Source organism: Solenopsis invicta, chromosome 4 (genome assembly GCF_016802725.1).
Source record: "Solenopsis invicta isolate M01_SB chromosome 4, UNIL_Sinv_3.0, whole genome shotgun sequence".
NCBI lineage: Eukaryota > Metazoa > Arthropoda > Insecta > Hymenoptera > Formicidae > Solenopsis > Solenopsis invicta.
This window is the reverse complement of record NC_052667.1, coordinates 11,644,957-11,662,156: the sequence shown is the minus strand read 5'-3', so window position 1 is coordinate 11,662,156 and position 17,200 is coordinate 11,644,957. Positions and strand designations below refer to the sequence as shown.

The window sequence follows — 17,200 nt, the reverse complement described above, 5'->3', positions numbered from 1 at the left end:
CCTGTAGTAGGCGACTTTGTCCTACTACGGTATTTCGGCCAACGGTTTCTGATTAAAATGTAAGTCAAACAAAAGAAAATGAAACAAGTACTTTTTTGTACAGAATTTCAAGACAAATTTTTATGATAAAAATGTTTTCGTAACTGCATCCGTTTTCAAAAAATTTAACAACTTTTTTCGAGGATTTTACTTCTTAAAAAAAATGAAACAATAAAAGTGGAGAGATTTTCAGGATTTTTACGGTTGTCAAAGAACTATTTTGACAAACTTCAGTGAAAATTTTACTGTTATCAAAAAAGTTTTATAATAAATTTCTTTTTGTATCTAATGTGCCTGACAATATTGGGAATTTGGCTATTTTAACTTTCTATATCTCCAAAACTTTTCCTATGTTCAACTTAAAATTTTTGTAAGATTAATATCCTGTCAAATAGTATCTTTTGACACATAATTTGATTCAAATTTCGAGGGCCATAAAATAAGCGAAAATTACACTTACACTTTGATCCTAATGTCGATGTCGTGAATCCAGGTTTACAATTAAGATGGATGTCCACGGTGCTGGAGTGGTCGCAGTTCTGGGTACAGTTGGAGCCGCTACCGGAGCTCTCTCAGCGGTGATCGTCTATACTATTTGCGCACGTCGTCGACGATTGCTTACTTCGGTCGGAGGACCACTCAATTGGTATGTGTATTCTCTTATAACTAATAGAATATAACATATGCTATGATATAGCAGAAAAGAGTATTACGATTATTGTAGACATTATGCCGCAATATGTCTCGTCCGGATGGATATATAAAACTATGTAGTTGTGCTTCTGTACGCATCCAGACAACAGGGTTCAAAAAATACCAAAAAGAAAAAGTTGGCAATGCGATCCTCATATTTTCCTCCCACGGTTCGCGCCGCGCGCGTTATCAGTCTCATTGGGTTTTGTTCGGTAACTCAGACAACGTTTTTTTCTTCTTCATGCAAAATATTTTTAATTAATTTCTGCGCTATGCCGAAGCATAAAGCGGAAAAGAACAGCTCAAAATATTCAAGGGATACAGCGTCCCAAGATTTGTGCGGTCTTTCGCGAAATTGCTTGCGAAATTGTTCGGAGGATCGTTCGCGAGATCGCTCGCAGGGTCGTTCGCGAAGTCGCTCGTAGAATCGTTCACGAGATCGTTCGCAGGATTGTTCGCGAGATCGCTCGCGGAAAAGCAGACGGCGTAGTTTCGGCTTTTCGGCGGACTTTCGATCCTCGCGAAAACCTTCCACGAGGAGTTGACAGTCTAGAGACAGGCTCTATGAGATACTCGAACATATTTGCAAGCTCATCCCCAAGAACGCCGACCATAATCTTGCTTCTCGCAATCGGGCTCAGGAGGTTAGATCGCTCTCGAGGGATGTCACACAAGGAGACGAGGACACTGCTGCAGTTTTGGCGGACCTACTGACCTCAATACAGAGCATTGAAGAACTAACGGTCGCGAGAAGCGTACCAGGTATGTTCTCTTGTCGTCACAGTCAATTCATTATATCTGGCAAAGAGAGGACATAACCGACGATTCCCTTCTGCTCTTTTTCTTTTTTTGTCGTTCCGACACCTTCCAAGATTAATAATGACGAATCTTCAACGGCTCGCAACGTGTCGTTTGTTATTCCTCCAGCTAATGAGATCAAGGAATCTTATGTCTCGACTCTCGAGTCGGAAACTCAGATTTTGGCCAAAAAGTTTTTTAGTGAGTTCGAAGCACCGGCGGCAGCACCCTTTCCTTGGAATCATATGGTGCTGGATTTGATTCAATCTGAATCCCGGAGGGATCTGTGTCGGGACACTCATACCAAACTGTTGACCAAATACGAGACAAAGGAAAATCTGGTAACCCTGGCACCATCAAATCTTAATAAGGAGTTTAGCTGCTGTGCTAACCCCATCAGTCGTTAAGTGCGAATATAAACTCTTAGTCCAACAGCAAGTGAGCGCCCTTTTTTTTATATATAATTGGGAAACGCTTTTATGGGTTCCCGCGCCTGTCGGGACAGGACGCGGGGTATGTGGGATTTTCCGACCTAGACTTGGCCGGCATACCCACTAAAACCTAACTTTTTCCAGCGTCTGGACTCGGGACGGATTACGAGATCGAAGCATGCACCGCGATCCGTCCTAGCCCAAACGAGTCTTTGCCAGAGACTCCCCTCTAAAGTTAGCAGTCAAAACTCGACCAAAGTCGAGCTCCAGCTGCCCGAACCGGGATACCAGGGGTACGGCAGGCTCCTATAAAAAGCCCTAGGTTCGCACTCCCGCATCCCAAGCCCTAGACGGGTCACCTGGGCAACTACCCCGCCGTTGATTTTGCCCGAAGCGTACCTCCTCAACAGTGGAGAGGGTAAGGCCTTTTGTCCGATCTAATCGGCGCTGTGAGGGTCCCCCCTTCCCCACTGTTCCTTCCCGGAGCAAGTAAGCGCTTGCCTCAACAACTTAATTCATGCATGTCCTTTCTACTGAAACTAGAGGTTGCGCAGAATCTCCGCAACGATATTAAATCAACTTTTATGTCCTTTTCAGAAGGGATTCATCTTTTTACTGATCACCAGTATTGGTTTTCAATGACTAGGAAGATCTTTTCTAAACCCTCTTAAAATTTTATCGAAAAAAATACAACAGACTCAGCAGCCATTGACAATTTCCTATTCGGACAAATTTTTGTAGATACGCTTAAAGCTACTCAAACTGGCGAGAAAACGGGGAGCAAAGTATCAAAATCTCTATCTCAGGTGGAGAAGAAAACCCTTCAACCGATCCATCAGACTCTACAGCGAAAAAGCCGCACCATTTAAGAAACCAGACGACTCCTGCTCACTTATTTACGGCTCGCCAGACAAGAGATTGCTATCATAAAAACCACTTTCATTGGTCCCAGTCTCAGTCTCGGACACGGCGCCGCCTCTAAGTAAAGTAAATTCTGCCGGTTGTTTAAGTAATTTTTTCTCTTAATGAGCAGGTATTACTTCAGTCTCTCTGGTCCTGGAAACGGTATAATACCGTATTCTATTTATTTCTGTTCCTTCAGCGAAAATTTCCGCCGCGGAACCAAGATTTTTCTCGGAAGCGGCACTTCCCGACAAGGAAATAAAACGCTTACAATGCAAGGGGCCCATTGTTCCTGTAGAGCCTCACGAGAATTAACTTTTATTTTTTCTTATACATAAATCGTCAGGCAGGAAGCGCTTTTTCCTGATCCTACGTCAATTAAACAATTTTATTAAACCACCTCAATTCTATTTAGAAGATTGGCGTACGGTTATTTGTCTTATGCTTCCTAGGACGTAAATAACCATCCTTAACCTTGAAGATGCTTATCTATTGGTTCCAATTTTAGAGAATCATAGTAAATTTTTAGGTTTTTAGTAGCGTAAAAAATAATAATAATAAAAAAAGCGTACAAATTTGCGGCACTGCCTTTCGGACTCCCATCCGACCTTTATATCTTTATGAAGATCATTCGACCTGTAGTCACAGCCTTGCGCAGTAAAGGCTATTAATCAGTGGCATACCTGGCGTCTTCCTCCTCTTAAACTCTTCCAACAAGGAGTGTGGCGCCAATGTACTTGCATCGGTGAACTTCCTCCAGTCTTTGGGCTCTATAATTAATTTTACTAAATCTCACTTAAACCCATCACTTAGATGCAAATATCTTGGTTTTATTTTTGACTCAAACGAGCAATTTAGTATTTTCAGTAGTCCAATATGGACTTCTTTATATTAAATCATTTGAAAGAGAAAAATTTTTAGCACTTATCAGAAATAAGCAAAGATTACTCGTCATTTATAAAAATTCCTTCTTTTTTTCAAGCAGCTTTCTTCTAGAAGATCACTATCTTTTTGGACACAAATCAATCTAACAAAATTCACTCAGGCAGATTTGCTAGAGATATTTTCTCAGATGCCTCTCTAAGCGATTGGAAAGCAACCTGCGAAATATCTCACACACACGAATGCTGGTCAAAATCCGACCAGATTTTTCACATAAATGTTTTGGAGCTCAAAATCCGACCTTCAATGCCCTTCGATGTTTTGCATCCGACCTTTTGCGATTTCGATTCTTCTTTGTATCGATAAAACAACGGCTCTCACCTACATTATCAAAGTCGGTTCTATCCATTTTCCCCATCTTCCGGTTATTGCCGAGGAAACTGCACTTGGTGCTGATATTAGGACCGTAATATTTATATTGGCGTTTTAAATAACATTTTTAGAAAATTCTATTGCCGACGTGCAATCTCGTATCACGGATCCAAATTCAGAATGATTGCTCTCGGATGTAGCTTTTCATAAAGTATCTAAATCTTTTAGATTTTTTGACGTAGATCTTTTTGCGTCCTTAATCATCAATAAATGCGTCTCTTACGTGTTCTGGTTTCCGGAACCAGGCTCAATTGCCGTAAGCGCTTTTACGTTTTCATGAAGAAGCTTAAACTTTTACGCTTTTTCGCCGTTTATACTATTTCCTCAAGTCCTAAGGTAAATAGTAGAAGGTAAAGCAACGAGCACTGTAGTCCTCACAAGCATGGTTCCAGTGGTTCTGTCGCTTTTTAGTATCTGTGCCTTTGATTTTGTCACCAAGTCACTTCCTATTTTCATCTCCTTTTAGGAACCAACATCCATCATGAAGAACGTTTTCCCTAGGGGTTGGGAAATTATTAGGGAGGCGTTCTAGAACCGCTTAACATCACCGGCAGCAATTCCAGTCTTGCTTGCGTTTTTGTCAGAGGCAACAATGAAACGGTATTCCTCCCCTCTTCGCGTCTGGTGAAATTTTGGTTGGTTATAAACCAACTCCATCAAAGTCCTCTCTTCTCTCCGTCCACTTCGCAAATGCTTGAGTTTCTGGCCCAGGAATTACCTAGCATTTCTTCAATTTTGAGTTTAAACATTTTGAGATCAGCAGTCTCATTAATTTAAAACAAGATCGAGAACCATCCAATGGTCAACCGATTTTGCAAGGGCGGTACTCAAATCGCCTTGTTCGCAATATGATTAAATTTTATATATCCATCCGGAGAGATGGATCCACAAGACATATCGCGGCATAATTGTTAGATTGAACAAACTTACCAAATTGAAGTTTGATCCTAATTATGCCGTTTGTCTTGTCTAGAGTCCCTAGAAATAAGAGTCTGGTCAATCTTCCAGTTCAATTAAAAATGGAGTTAGTTACTATAGTTACTACATAAAACAACAACTCAATTTATCAAATTTCAACTAAAAATAAAATTGTCAGCCAGGACGATTAAATAACTCGTTTTTAACAGCAAAACTATGACTATGCACTCATTGATTTAATAGACATTTCATTTATATCATTTCATTTTATTGAATGATATGTCACATCATATTGGACGGGGTCCGTTAACGCACGGTGCGATAGCCCGACAACCAATCATCTTTACTTATTTAACCCAACTAATGGAAAAACTCTAGGCATCGGCCGCTATGAATGGTGGTGTGCTATCGGGATCCGCCCCATCATATTACATTTCATAACGTGAATATATTTTTGTTTATTATTTATCAATTTATTTATTAATATGTTGAATGTTTATTTATATAACTCTATTGAATGTTTATGAATAGTTTAAGGGTTAATGTAATATTATTGTATGTATTGTATTACTGTTATATTGTATATTGTTAATGTAATATAGTTCAATAAATCATACTCTGTATTTTATTTGTATTTAATTCTTTGTTTTATCAATAAATATTATATTCTTATTATGTATTTTGCATATTTAGTGATTAATCTTTATAATTCTTTTCTTTTTTTCAATAATCTTTTTTTCTATTTTAATTATTGGCTCATGATATTGTTTCCGATTCATTTTCCTGATCAAAAATACAAACCACTCGTCGTATATAAGTACATTAAATTGATTCTGTTGATTATTGACATGCTCAACACTTGTGTACGATTAATTTTTGCTTCTGTAAGCAAATAACTTGCCTATCTTAGCTAGGTTGTTACAAAATATGTTCTTATATTTATTTTTCACACTTCCGCTTTTAAATTGTTCGGCGTACTCAGTCATCATTCATTGGTTCCACCATTTTTCATCGAACCAATTAAAAATAGGACAAGATTGACCAGACTCTTACTTTTAGGGACTCTAGTCTTGTCCGGATGGATATCCTCTTTCCCTTACCTTTTCAGTCATGCCCTCCCTAGAGATAATGATTTGCCTCCTTTTTATTTAAACTAATAAGGCTAATAACGCGCTCGGCACGAGCCGAGGGGAAAAAATATGAAAATTGCATTGCCAATTTTTTCTTTTTGATAGTATTTTTTGAACTCTGTTGTCTGGACGCGTACAGTCGTGAGCTAAAAGGTTGCAACACATTTTCTTCGATGGTTAGATGATTCGATGCTTAATTGGTTAAATCCACAGATAAAAACCAATGACATTCGCCGTTCAATGAGCAAGTCTACATTCCAAAAACAATCGAAGAAAATGTGTTGCAATCTTTTAGCTCATGACTGTATAGAAGCACTACATAGTTTTATATATCCATCCGGGCGAGATAGCAGCATAATTAGGATCAAACTTCACTTTGGTAAGTTTGTTCAATCATAGCTACTCCTATTCCGTTATTTCCGTTATTAGATGCCGAATTATAACAATTGTTTATGAAATTATTTGTTTAGTAGTCCGCTGTTTTCTAATAGCATTAATATAACAATATACAATAACTAATCATTATTATAAGACATTTTTACTTTTGAGCATTTCGAAACTTTTTCAAAATACATTAGCACTCAACTCTTTGCATCACTTTTTTTTCTAGTGAATATAATTTTGTTAAATTTATTATCCGGGAGTTTTTGAGGTTGCTGAGTACAATTCCGGTATGAAAAATACAAAATTCAAAATGACAGATTCAATATGGCGGATTACGTTTGCCGTATTAGTCCGCCATATTACATTTATTATTTTGAATTTTGTATTTTTTGACATCAGATTCGTAATCAGAGACTTAAATACAAATGTGATAATGTTTCCAAGTTTAAAAACAACGCATGTCATCAAACAGTAAACATCAATGTATGCATTGTGACGACGTTCTTGATCGTGACACAATTTCGTCGTCCGCTTACGGCTTATCGGCACAGGGATAACAATTTTCAAAATCTTGTAATTATCTATTTCTTAAAAATTGGGCGCCAGGCACGATAAAACGTGCCACTCTTTTGTTACGAGCTAAATGCCAAAATTAACTGCTAACATTAACAAATTGTAATTATTAATTGTTACAAATAATTAAATTAAGTAATTACAAAAAGTAATTGTGTACAAACTACAATTGTTAATTATTAATTGATTGACTGTAATTGTAATTAGATTAAGAACGACCAAGAGTACACTCGTATATGTCATTTAAGGCTGCGTTTCGAAATTTGCTGTTAATACTAAAAATTTATAGTATATGTAACGTCAATTATATATTTTTAGTAAACATAACTAAGAATTAAGAGCTGCCGCCCTTAGTATGTAGTGATACATGTTACACTAAGAATTACGTTGCAATTGTAATTTGTAATTGGTAATTTAAGTTACATTTTTGCTCAACTCTAATTACCAGCATTAAGTCTCCAAAATATAATACAGATATGTTCCCAACAACTTATCGGCATTATACTTATTACAACTTATAAATGAGAATTGTTGTCAACATATTGCTCACAGATTCCCATGGCATACAGCATAGAAACTTGCAGTTATTTTGCAGAAAAATTACAGTATTATAGATTACACTATAATATTACTATAATATTGTACGTATTACATATTGTAATATATAATAGGTATTACGGTGCAAGATACTAGCAAGATTATAAAAATCTTGCAACATTGTTACAAACATTGACAAATATTCTAACTATTATTCACATTTTACAGCGGATGCAACAACCATTAATTTTTGACAAATAAATTGATTTATTATATGTGAAAATTTTTATATAACTGCCCCTATGTAAAGCTATCCCCCTCTCCTTTATACTTTTAAATTCTCAAAGTTTACATCTTGTGTAACAGGTATTGATTTAAAATTTTTTTAAGATGATTTAATTACAGAAATTTTTTCGTTACCAGTTAAGTAACGAAAACAAAATAGAAAATGAAATAAAGTGCAAAATATATATGTACCTGTTTAAAATATAATTATTATAATAAAATATCTATTGATTACATTTGTTTTTATTTATTCCACAAAATGTATTTTAAATTATATTAATAATAATAAGAAAAATTTGTATTTATTTTGTTGTAAACACATTGCACATGGCTCCGACATTGCAATGCAATCTTACTAAAGGCAAACATTTTCATCTTGCTATGACATTTGTATCAATGTTGCAACTATATTGCATAACAAATCTGCAATATCGTAATATTGCAATAAAATATTTCAGTAATGTTTCTGCAATTTTTTTGTACTGTATGAGTTGCTATAAAAAATTCTTAAAATAATTTATTTATATAATATATATATTAACGACAAGTATCTAACAACTTATTCAGCAACATATTTATCATAGATTGGCTGCAATAATTATCCCATGTTTGCTCGACAATAAAACTCAGTATATTAATACTGAATTGACTAAAACATTTTCGTCGCAAAAGGCAACGTAATAACAACTGTGATGAGCAATTTAATCTGTGCAATAATTTGTTTCAGATTGAGTTTTCACGTTTTACTATCTTTTTTTTACGAAGGGAAAATACGTTACGCATACCCGGGCCTCGGGGAAAAACTCAGGTTATGTGGGGCTCACCTCCGCCGACGAGAAGTTTGGCGGAGGCATACTCACTAAAACCCAGGTGTCCTACCATGATCCTTATAATGGAAAACCCAGGAAACGCGGGACGAGATCTGATAGCGCACGGTGCGATACCCCACCAACCAATCATCTTGACTTATCTAACCCAATCAACGGAAAAACTCTAGGAATCAGCCGCCGGTAGTGTGCTATCGGTCCCGTGTGCTATCGGAATCTGCTCGAGAACGCGTGCAACATACTTCCGGGGCGGGGTGGGCACAATTAGACACTATCATTTATAGCGCCCAATGCTTAGGCCTGTTGTACAATGCGTCGTGTGTCGCTGTCGGGTGTCGTTAATCACTTGTCGCACGTTGGATGTTGGATGTGAATACGACTTGCTATTTTACAATTGAATCGCAAGACGGAATATACACACAACGAAACATTAAGTGTTTATTTCAGTTTATTATTAATTTGGATACAAATTACAAGAATGCAGTTACTGATAAAGAAACGTAAAAAAAGAATAACAAGAAGATGGTGGATAAAACCTCATATTAGCATAAATATGAGACAAAGTTTTGGTGCTCATCGAAACTTGTTTGTGTATTTTAAAATAAACGATTACGAAGAATTTTTTAAACTTACACGAATGTCAGTGCAACAGTTTGATTATTTACACGATTTATTAAAACCAAAGTTGCGAAAAAAAGTCTCAGAGAACCTTTACTAACCAAAATACGTATTGCAGCGACATTGATGTTAGTTTAATGATTATTTTCTATTTCCAATATAAATATTATTTATTGATATTTATTTATTCTGAAAATTTTTTTATCACAAATTTAAATTTATTTTAGTTTTCTTGCTCATGAAGATAGCGTAAACTCTATGACTTTATTTTATCAAATAGAAAAATCAACTGTGTAGCATTATTCCTGAGGTTTGTAATGCTATATGGGAAGTATTGCAACCAATATATCTTCGATGTCCTCAAGAAGAAGATGAGTGGCTAAAAGTGCCAAATGATTATAATAATATATGGAATTTTCCTAATTGTATCGGAGCGATTGATGGTAAGCATTGCCAAATTCAAGCTCCAAGATCAGGTAGTACTTTTCATAATTATAAGAGACATTTTAATCTTGTATTAATGGCTATCGTGGATGCACGTTATTGTTTTATTTGGATTGACATTGGAGATTACGGTAAATGTTAAATTATACAATATTATCAAGTACAATTTATTTGAAAGGAAAAAGGACTTTGTGAGAAATATATACATATTTATGTTAAAGGTTCCATGAATGATGCTGGAATCTGGTCAAATACTGCAATAAAGCAAACCTTTGAAAATAATGCTCTATCTATGCCAGAAGCCTACTTTTGCCTAATACAAATCATCGACTTCCATTTTATCTTGTTGGTGACAAAGGCTTCCCTCTAAAAACGTATTTAATGCGTCCATATGCAAGGAGAAATTTATAAATTAATGAACAAAAAATATTTAATTATCGATTATCAAAAGCACTTCGAGTTGTCGAAAATGCTTTTGGTATTCTTCTAGCTCGTTGGCGAATATTACAAAAACCTTTAACTCAGAAATTAGATACCATTGAGAAAATTATACAAGCCATAACTTGTTTGCATAATTATATTATAAGCACTAATTTAAGTACTAATTATTTCTATGAAGAAATGGTAGATCAAGAAGGAGTAGATGGCGAAATAATACCAGGGAGTTGGCAAAGTGAAATAAGAGAAAATAATTTCATTAATTCTTTAGGACAAGTTAGTGCCAACATTGGTTCAACTGTAGCTATGAAACAGCAAGATAATCTCGCTAAATATTTTGTTTCGGCAGAAGAAAGAATTCCATGGCAGTGGGAGCTTATATAAAAAATTATTTCATGTTTCCATTGTGTCTTTATTGATGATATTAAATATACAATGATTTTTTTGTAAAGTAATAAAAACAAAATTTTGTAAATCTTTTTTTTATAAAAATGAATTATACATAAAATTTTGCAAATTTTAATGCATGTTTCTAATGTCTTAACAATCTGTCTGGTTCTGGGTATAAACCAACAAAGGAATGAAAGATCAAGAGGCGCGGTCGCGTCTCGTGCCAATTAAAAAAAAAAAAAAAGCGAGAAAAACCGACGCCTCTTTTACGCGAGTCAGCGAGTTCAAGCATAACGAGATTATCAGATCTCAGCAACGGCTGAACCGATCAAGTTCAAAGTCGTCTCATTCGATAGCTTGGGAAAAACTGCGTATATAAAAGTGTTTTTATTTTTTCTCTCCGTGCCGTACGAACAGAGATATTGCGATGCAAATTCTAATCTCTCTACATTTTTCTGTAAGATACGTCTCCTTGGTCATCGCCCTCAAGAATTCTCTCTTTCACATTTTCGACACAGTGTGGCGCTTGCTACTACACTATCAGCATTTATGCGACCACTACAAAAAATTGGCGCTGCTAGTTGTCTAACTATAATCTAAATAAAATGTTGTAAAACAGCAGCGCTAATTTTTTGTAGTTTACAGTTTTTTATTTTAATAAAACACTCATTTTTGTTTAATTTTTTGAGATTAAATGTTACATATTTCATTGAAACTTTTTTAAATTAAGTACATCCACTTAAGTTAGAACAGAAAAATGTTTCAATAAAAATACACAGACAGTATCACTTGAATTTTATTTAAAAAGGAATTAAAGATACCGCTACTTGGGTTTTACTTAAAAAATAAATATACTATCATTTGCATTTTATTTGTTAATAGTAGCACAACAGTTATTTCAAACAGCAATATATTCTCTTTATAATTGGCGCAATTTAAAGATTTAATACATTTTTTGGAAAAAATACATTTAGGTTGGATTAAAAAATAGTACCACTTGAGTTTTAAAAAAAATTAAAGATAAGGTGCGCGCGTACACACATAAATTGGCACCTTTCTTTTACCTTTTTTTGAAAAGGTAATTTTGTACTGATATAATTATCGCTACTTAGATATTTATTGGAATATGCTATTTAGTCTATTAAATGAACTTTATGAATTTATTTTCAGTTTTTACAAAATATAAGATAGGTACACTTTTGCAGCAAGTCCTTAAATTATATTCAGTCTTGTATATATCATTTGTGAAATAAAAAATATAAAAATTAACATTTAACATTTAAAATGTTTCTTTATTGAAAACTAAGTTTAAGATACTAGAATAAAACTTTGGTAAAAAATATTAATATAGTGTAATAATATAAATATTATTACACTATATTAATATTTTTATAAATTTATTTATTTAAAAAAAATATTAATATAGTATAATATAGTTAAAACAGATTTGTATTTAAAAAATTAAAACGAAAAAAACGAAGAATATTTTTCAAAATTAAAATACTGATAATCTCTAAACAATACTGGATGTTATTGCTTTTTTTCATGTGTATAAAGAAACAATTAAAACGAAGAAAACAAAGAATATTTTTTAAAATTAAAATACTAATAATACTTTAAATAATACTAATAATACTTTAAATAATACTGGATGTTATTGCTTTTTTTCATGTCTAAAAAAAAATTAAAGACTAGTTTTTTATATTGCTTTTTTGTTAGTTATTGGATCTTTTCTCGTACTTTTGAATCACTTATAGAACTTCTACAATGCATTGCGTTCTACTTTTCAATGAAACATATTTTAAGTCTTCTTCGAATGCGAACATGTAACCATCTTTGTCACACCTTTTTTGATCACACATTTGTGATGATACCACCGTTATAACTGCAGATATTTCTTTGCTTGCCTTCATTAAATCATGATTTATTTGATTGTCCTTGAGCTTTCGATATTTTGCAAAATGATCCATTTCTGGTGTTATTTTTATAATTGGTTTAAACGTAGGTCGATTTTTAAAGTTTGTTGAAGCAGAACTCGTACTTGGTACATTTTTTAGCTGCATACTACTACTACATGATGATGAACTGCAGCTAGAAAATGTACTAACAAGTCTTTTTAATATTTTATTGGTACAATATTTTCCTTATTTTCATTATCCAACGATGGGCTGTTTTCTGAAAATAATTTGACATTAACTTCAATATTAAAAATAGTATTTTCATTAATATATACCTTCTATTGGTTGAAAGGGCTGACTATATTGATGATCTAACGGCAAGGAAATAACAGAACTTGAAGATTTCTTAGATAATGTTGTACTTGTATCAAATGAATTTTGTGACTGATTTTGTGTCAAAACAAATGATGTTTTTGTTCTGTAAATAAAATTTATAAAATATATAGCAACAAATAAAATAGTAAATTTATAAAGTACTAAAAATAAATAACAAACAGTATGAAAAGTAGAAACTAACTTTCTATGTGCTACATGTGGAATTAAAATCAACATATTTCTATATAACTCCCATTTCTTCATTGGTTCATACTCAGAACCAGACGGTGGTAATTTCTGTCTCCTATTTTCCCTATCAAACATGTCCCTTAAAAAGGACCATTGTTTTTCAATTTCATCAGCTACAAAAAGAATGTATTATAAAATGTTTCTATGTATAACGATAATTTAAAAAAAAAAATTACCTGTCATGTTTACTTCATACACATTTCTCAAATTTTCGGAAATTTTTTGCCACATTTCTTTTTTCTTAACAACATTTTTAAAATCTGCATTACGTTTGTCATGTATACAATGATTTTCACGAACAATATCAATAATTATTTCGTCTATCGTCAACGACTCCATGGTATGCACCAGCTAACCACGTTTGCACGTTGCTAGTATCTGTATTTCTTTTTTAAATTTGTGTCTCACTTGAGACACGCGTTGTCAACCCAATATCTGTAGGGGGTTTATATGCGTCCTGAACCTCTTCTACAGGAATTAGGTTATATGACCTCGTATCTGTATGAATGATGAAAGTTATGTTTCACTTAATTCCACTCAATCGTGTCGCGTCGTGTCGTAAAAGATGGGAGTTGACCATTTTCCGTTCCGAAAACGACAGCCGACTAGCGACAACTTTATACGACAGCCGACAAAACGCATGCGCCCGATACCCGACAGCGACACACGACGCATTGTAGAACAGGCCTTAGAGTTTTTGGTTGGATTAGATAAGTCAAGATGATTGGTTGGTGTGTCCAATATCGAGCTGTGTCCAAACAGGTGTCACCTTTCCGGGGCCCCCGGACTCGTTGGCCTTGTGACCGACTCAGTTACGCCAGGGAAATTAATGATTTCTCCGGCTGGGCCTGTGCGGGCTTTATCTGCTCTAGACGAGAAAAAGAGACACCCTCCCCCGCCTTTTCCCCTGTATGTTACCGTTTTACTGTCTGGATCATTTATTCAAATTGATAGCTCATCTGGTGAACGCTATTTAAATGCCACAGATATATAAAAATGAATCAATCGCCTCCAAAGACAATTCCTTTTTTCGGTATGATATTCGCATGTTACCGAAAAGATAGGAAAAAGTCGTTGAATATGGAAATAATTTTGATTAATTTATATTGTACTGATTTTTTATTGTAATAAAAATATTGTAAAATACAAACAAGAATTTTCGTCATGACATAATATTTTTTAATAATTGACTTGTACATTAATAACAATATGTAAGCTACTTAAATATTTTTAAAATAGCTATAATAATGTGATATACATCAAATTCCAATATATTAAAAAATGAATAAATAGCAATTTCTTTTTAGGTTTGAAAAGGATTTATTGAACAGAGCCGAAGAGGCAGCCAAGTCATCAAAGGACGTTTTGGTTGGTGTCGCACTCTCACGAGATAATAAAGCTAATGGACAGAATGGACAGAATGACAGTCTTTCGGACGAAGACGAATGGCAGTCTGATCATGTATTTGATAGTATTGCCAGTGATTCTCCGAGAAAAGGTAGATGCATATACACATACACAATATATGTATATTATTGAGGAAGGATGGCTGTGGAATATCATATCTCATATAATTTGTGTTGAATTCCAAGAGCAATCATTAAAGTAAGGAATTTGTTGCAAAAATTATTACTTCGACCAGAGATTAAACCTAAATCCCATAACATTCCGTACGTATGTTATTAGCCAAATCTTTAGACACTTTTTGTGAATTACATAAGCAGGAGCTGTTCCCAATTCGAAGTTTGATGCAACTATTTTTCTATCTTTTTTAGCCACCCTTTAATATAGGGTATCAAAAAATATTTACTTATGTTCTTGTGGATTGTTAGAGGGCGCGTTGCGGTAGGATTTTCAAAACCACCCCTTTGTTGACCCTCACCTACAACCAAGGGTATATAAGAAGCGCGATCGGAGCTCTCGGCATTCAGATCGCTCTGAACAGCCGGAGTGCGGGCTTAACAGGCGACAACCAACGGTAGGTTGTTAGAGGGATAGCAAGGCCGATGACACGCAAACACAGAATAAATAAACAAGAATAAATAAATATAATACAATAATAGAATCCACGTTAACTCCGCAAACCGAGTAGCCGGAAAGTATAACCAGGATGCCTCTTTTCATCACTTCCTTCTTATCGTAGGTTAAGGGGGTTCAACATCACCGATCGTATGCTTGAATGCCACCTCATCCTAACCTACTCTCTGCTTCCTCGCTCTCCTATCTCCAGGTCTAGAGGTTGCACGCAGCGAAGCCGTCGCTTGCGTGGCGCTTCCACTCGACACCTACTTTCCCCCCTCATCCAAATTACCTTTCACCCTTTTTCCTTATTTTAATTCCTCACTTCCCATCTACTTTCCCCCCTTCCAAAATTTTTCGCCTTACCCTAAAAAAAGTTTTTCGAGTTGCTCGCGGCAAAGCAATTGCTTGCGAGGCGCCTTCTCCGTTACCTTTTTCCATTCTTTTTTCCCCACTGCACATTAATCTAAAACTGTGACAAGGGGAATCCTTGTGAAGGGTTTCACCAATTTTAATAAAATTTTATGGGTGTGTAGTATTTACTTACACCTTTAGTGTAATAAAGTCGTTTGTTGCACAACTTAGGCATTCTTGAAAAAATGACAATTAAATGTTTCCAATATCTATAGTACCGTTACAGAAGAACGTTCGTCGAATTAGCGACGTAGCCCTTTTTTTTTTTTTTTTTTTTTTATAACGCAGAGGAAATGCGTTACCGCATACCCCAGGCCTCGGGGGAGGCCTGGTGGTTATGTGGGGCTCTTCCCCGCCGACGACGTGTCGGCGGGGACATACCCACTAAAACCTCTCCGGGTGCCCTGCCCTGGTCCATGACTGGGGGGCTCCGGGAACGCGTGCAGCATACTTCCGGAGCCCCCCGGACCCGGTCGGCCGTGGGCCGATTCGTCGCGCCGGGAGCGTCCACGTGGGCACTCCCGGCAGGGCTCTTGGGTCTGACAGCCCTAGGTCGGGGGAGGGGGACACCAGCCCCCCCCCGGCTCTTCCCCTGTTGGTTTGGGGGTAAAGCCCGGGGTGTCCGGCCCCCGCCGTAACCCCGGGCCTCTTCGCGCCGCCCTGTGCGGCGGCGCGGCCCTCCTAACTACACTGGGGGGAGGGGGAGAATCCTCCCTCTCCCCCTCCCCGGCGAGGCAGGGGGGGGTACGGCTCCGAGCTACGTCTCGGAGTCGGCCCCCCCGGACCGTCAGGTCGGATCTGCCTCGCCGGGTTCACTAATGCGGTGGGGGGCCCTCCTCCCACGGCTGGGCGTCCCAAAAGCTGGGCCGGCAGCCATAGGGGAGGGGGGTCGCTCCCTTTCATCATCATTTCCGTGGCGGTCGCCGTCGTCCCTCTCCTCCTCGATAGTGGGGAGGGAGGGGGCGACCGCCACGGCTCTTCTGCACCGCCGCCGCCCGGTGAAACTCCGAGGGCGGGGGCCGCTTCTTCTCTGTCGGGGCGGTCGGGGCGGGGGCCGAGACGAAACGTGACCCCCGTCTCCGCCGCCCCTTCTGTTCATCGCGTCGCCTGGGGGCATACGACCCCCAGGCTGACGCTCCCGCACCTTTTCGGCCTCCTCCTTCTGCAGCATGACTCGCTCGCAGAAGGAGGAGACCGCCTTCCATGCGCTCTCCCTGCCGACCATCTGGCTAATGATGGCCGGCAGGGAGAGGTCATTTCCTACCTCAGCCCTCAGGACTCCGCGCAGCTCTTCCCACGCTGGACAGTCTTCCAGCGTGTGCCGCGCGGAGTCCCGGGCGGCACCACAGTGGTGGCACCGTGTCGTCGGCTCCCTCTTTATCCTGCACAGGTACTCACCGAAGCAGCCATGCCCGGTGAGCACCTTTGTCGTCCTGTAGGACAAGCCGCCAAACGGGCGGCCCACCCACTCGTCCAGGTTTGGTAGGACGGCCTCCAAGATCCGAGATCCGGCCGCCGGCGGG

The 17,200-nt window shown here is 37.2% G+C and overlaps 1 protein-coding gene across 1 annotated transcript in view; it reads left to right on the top strand.

Moving 5' to 3' along the window:
- LOC105199360 (synaptotagmin-1) overlaps positions 1–17,200 on the top strand; it is a 197,016-nt gene that overhangs the window by 4,884 nt on the left and 174,932 nt on the right. Inside the window, exons 2-3 of the mRNA XM_039448672.1 lie at positions 533–685; positions 14,552–14,742. Of these exons, the coding sequence (XP_039304606.1) occupies positions 546–685; positions 14,552–14,742 (331 nt within the window). The 5' untranslated portion in view covers positions 533–545. The remainder of the gene's footprint in view (positions 1–532; positions 686–14,551; positions 14,743–17,200) is intronic.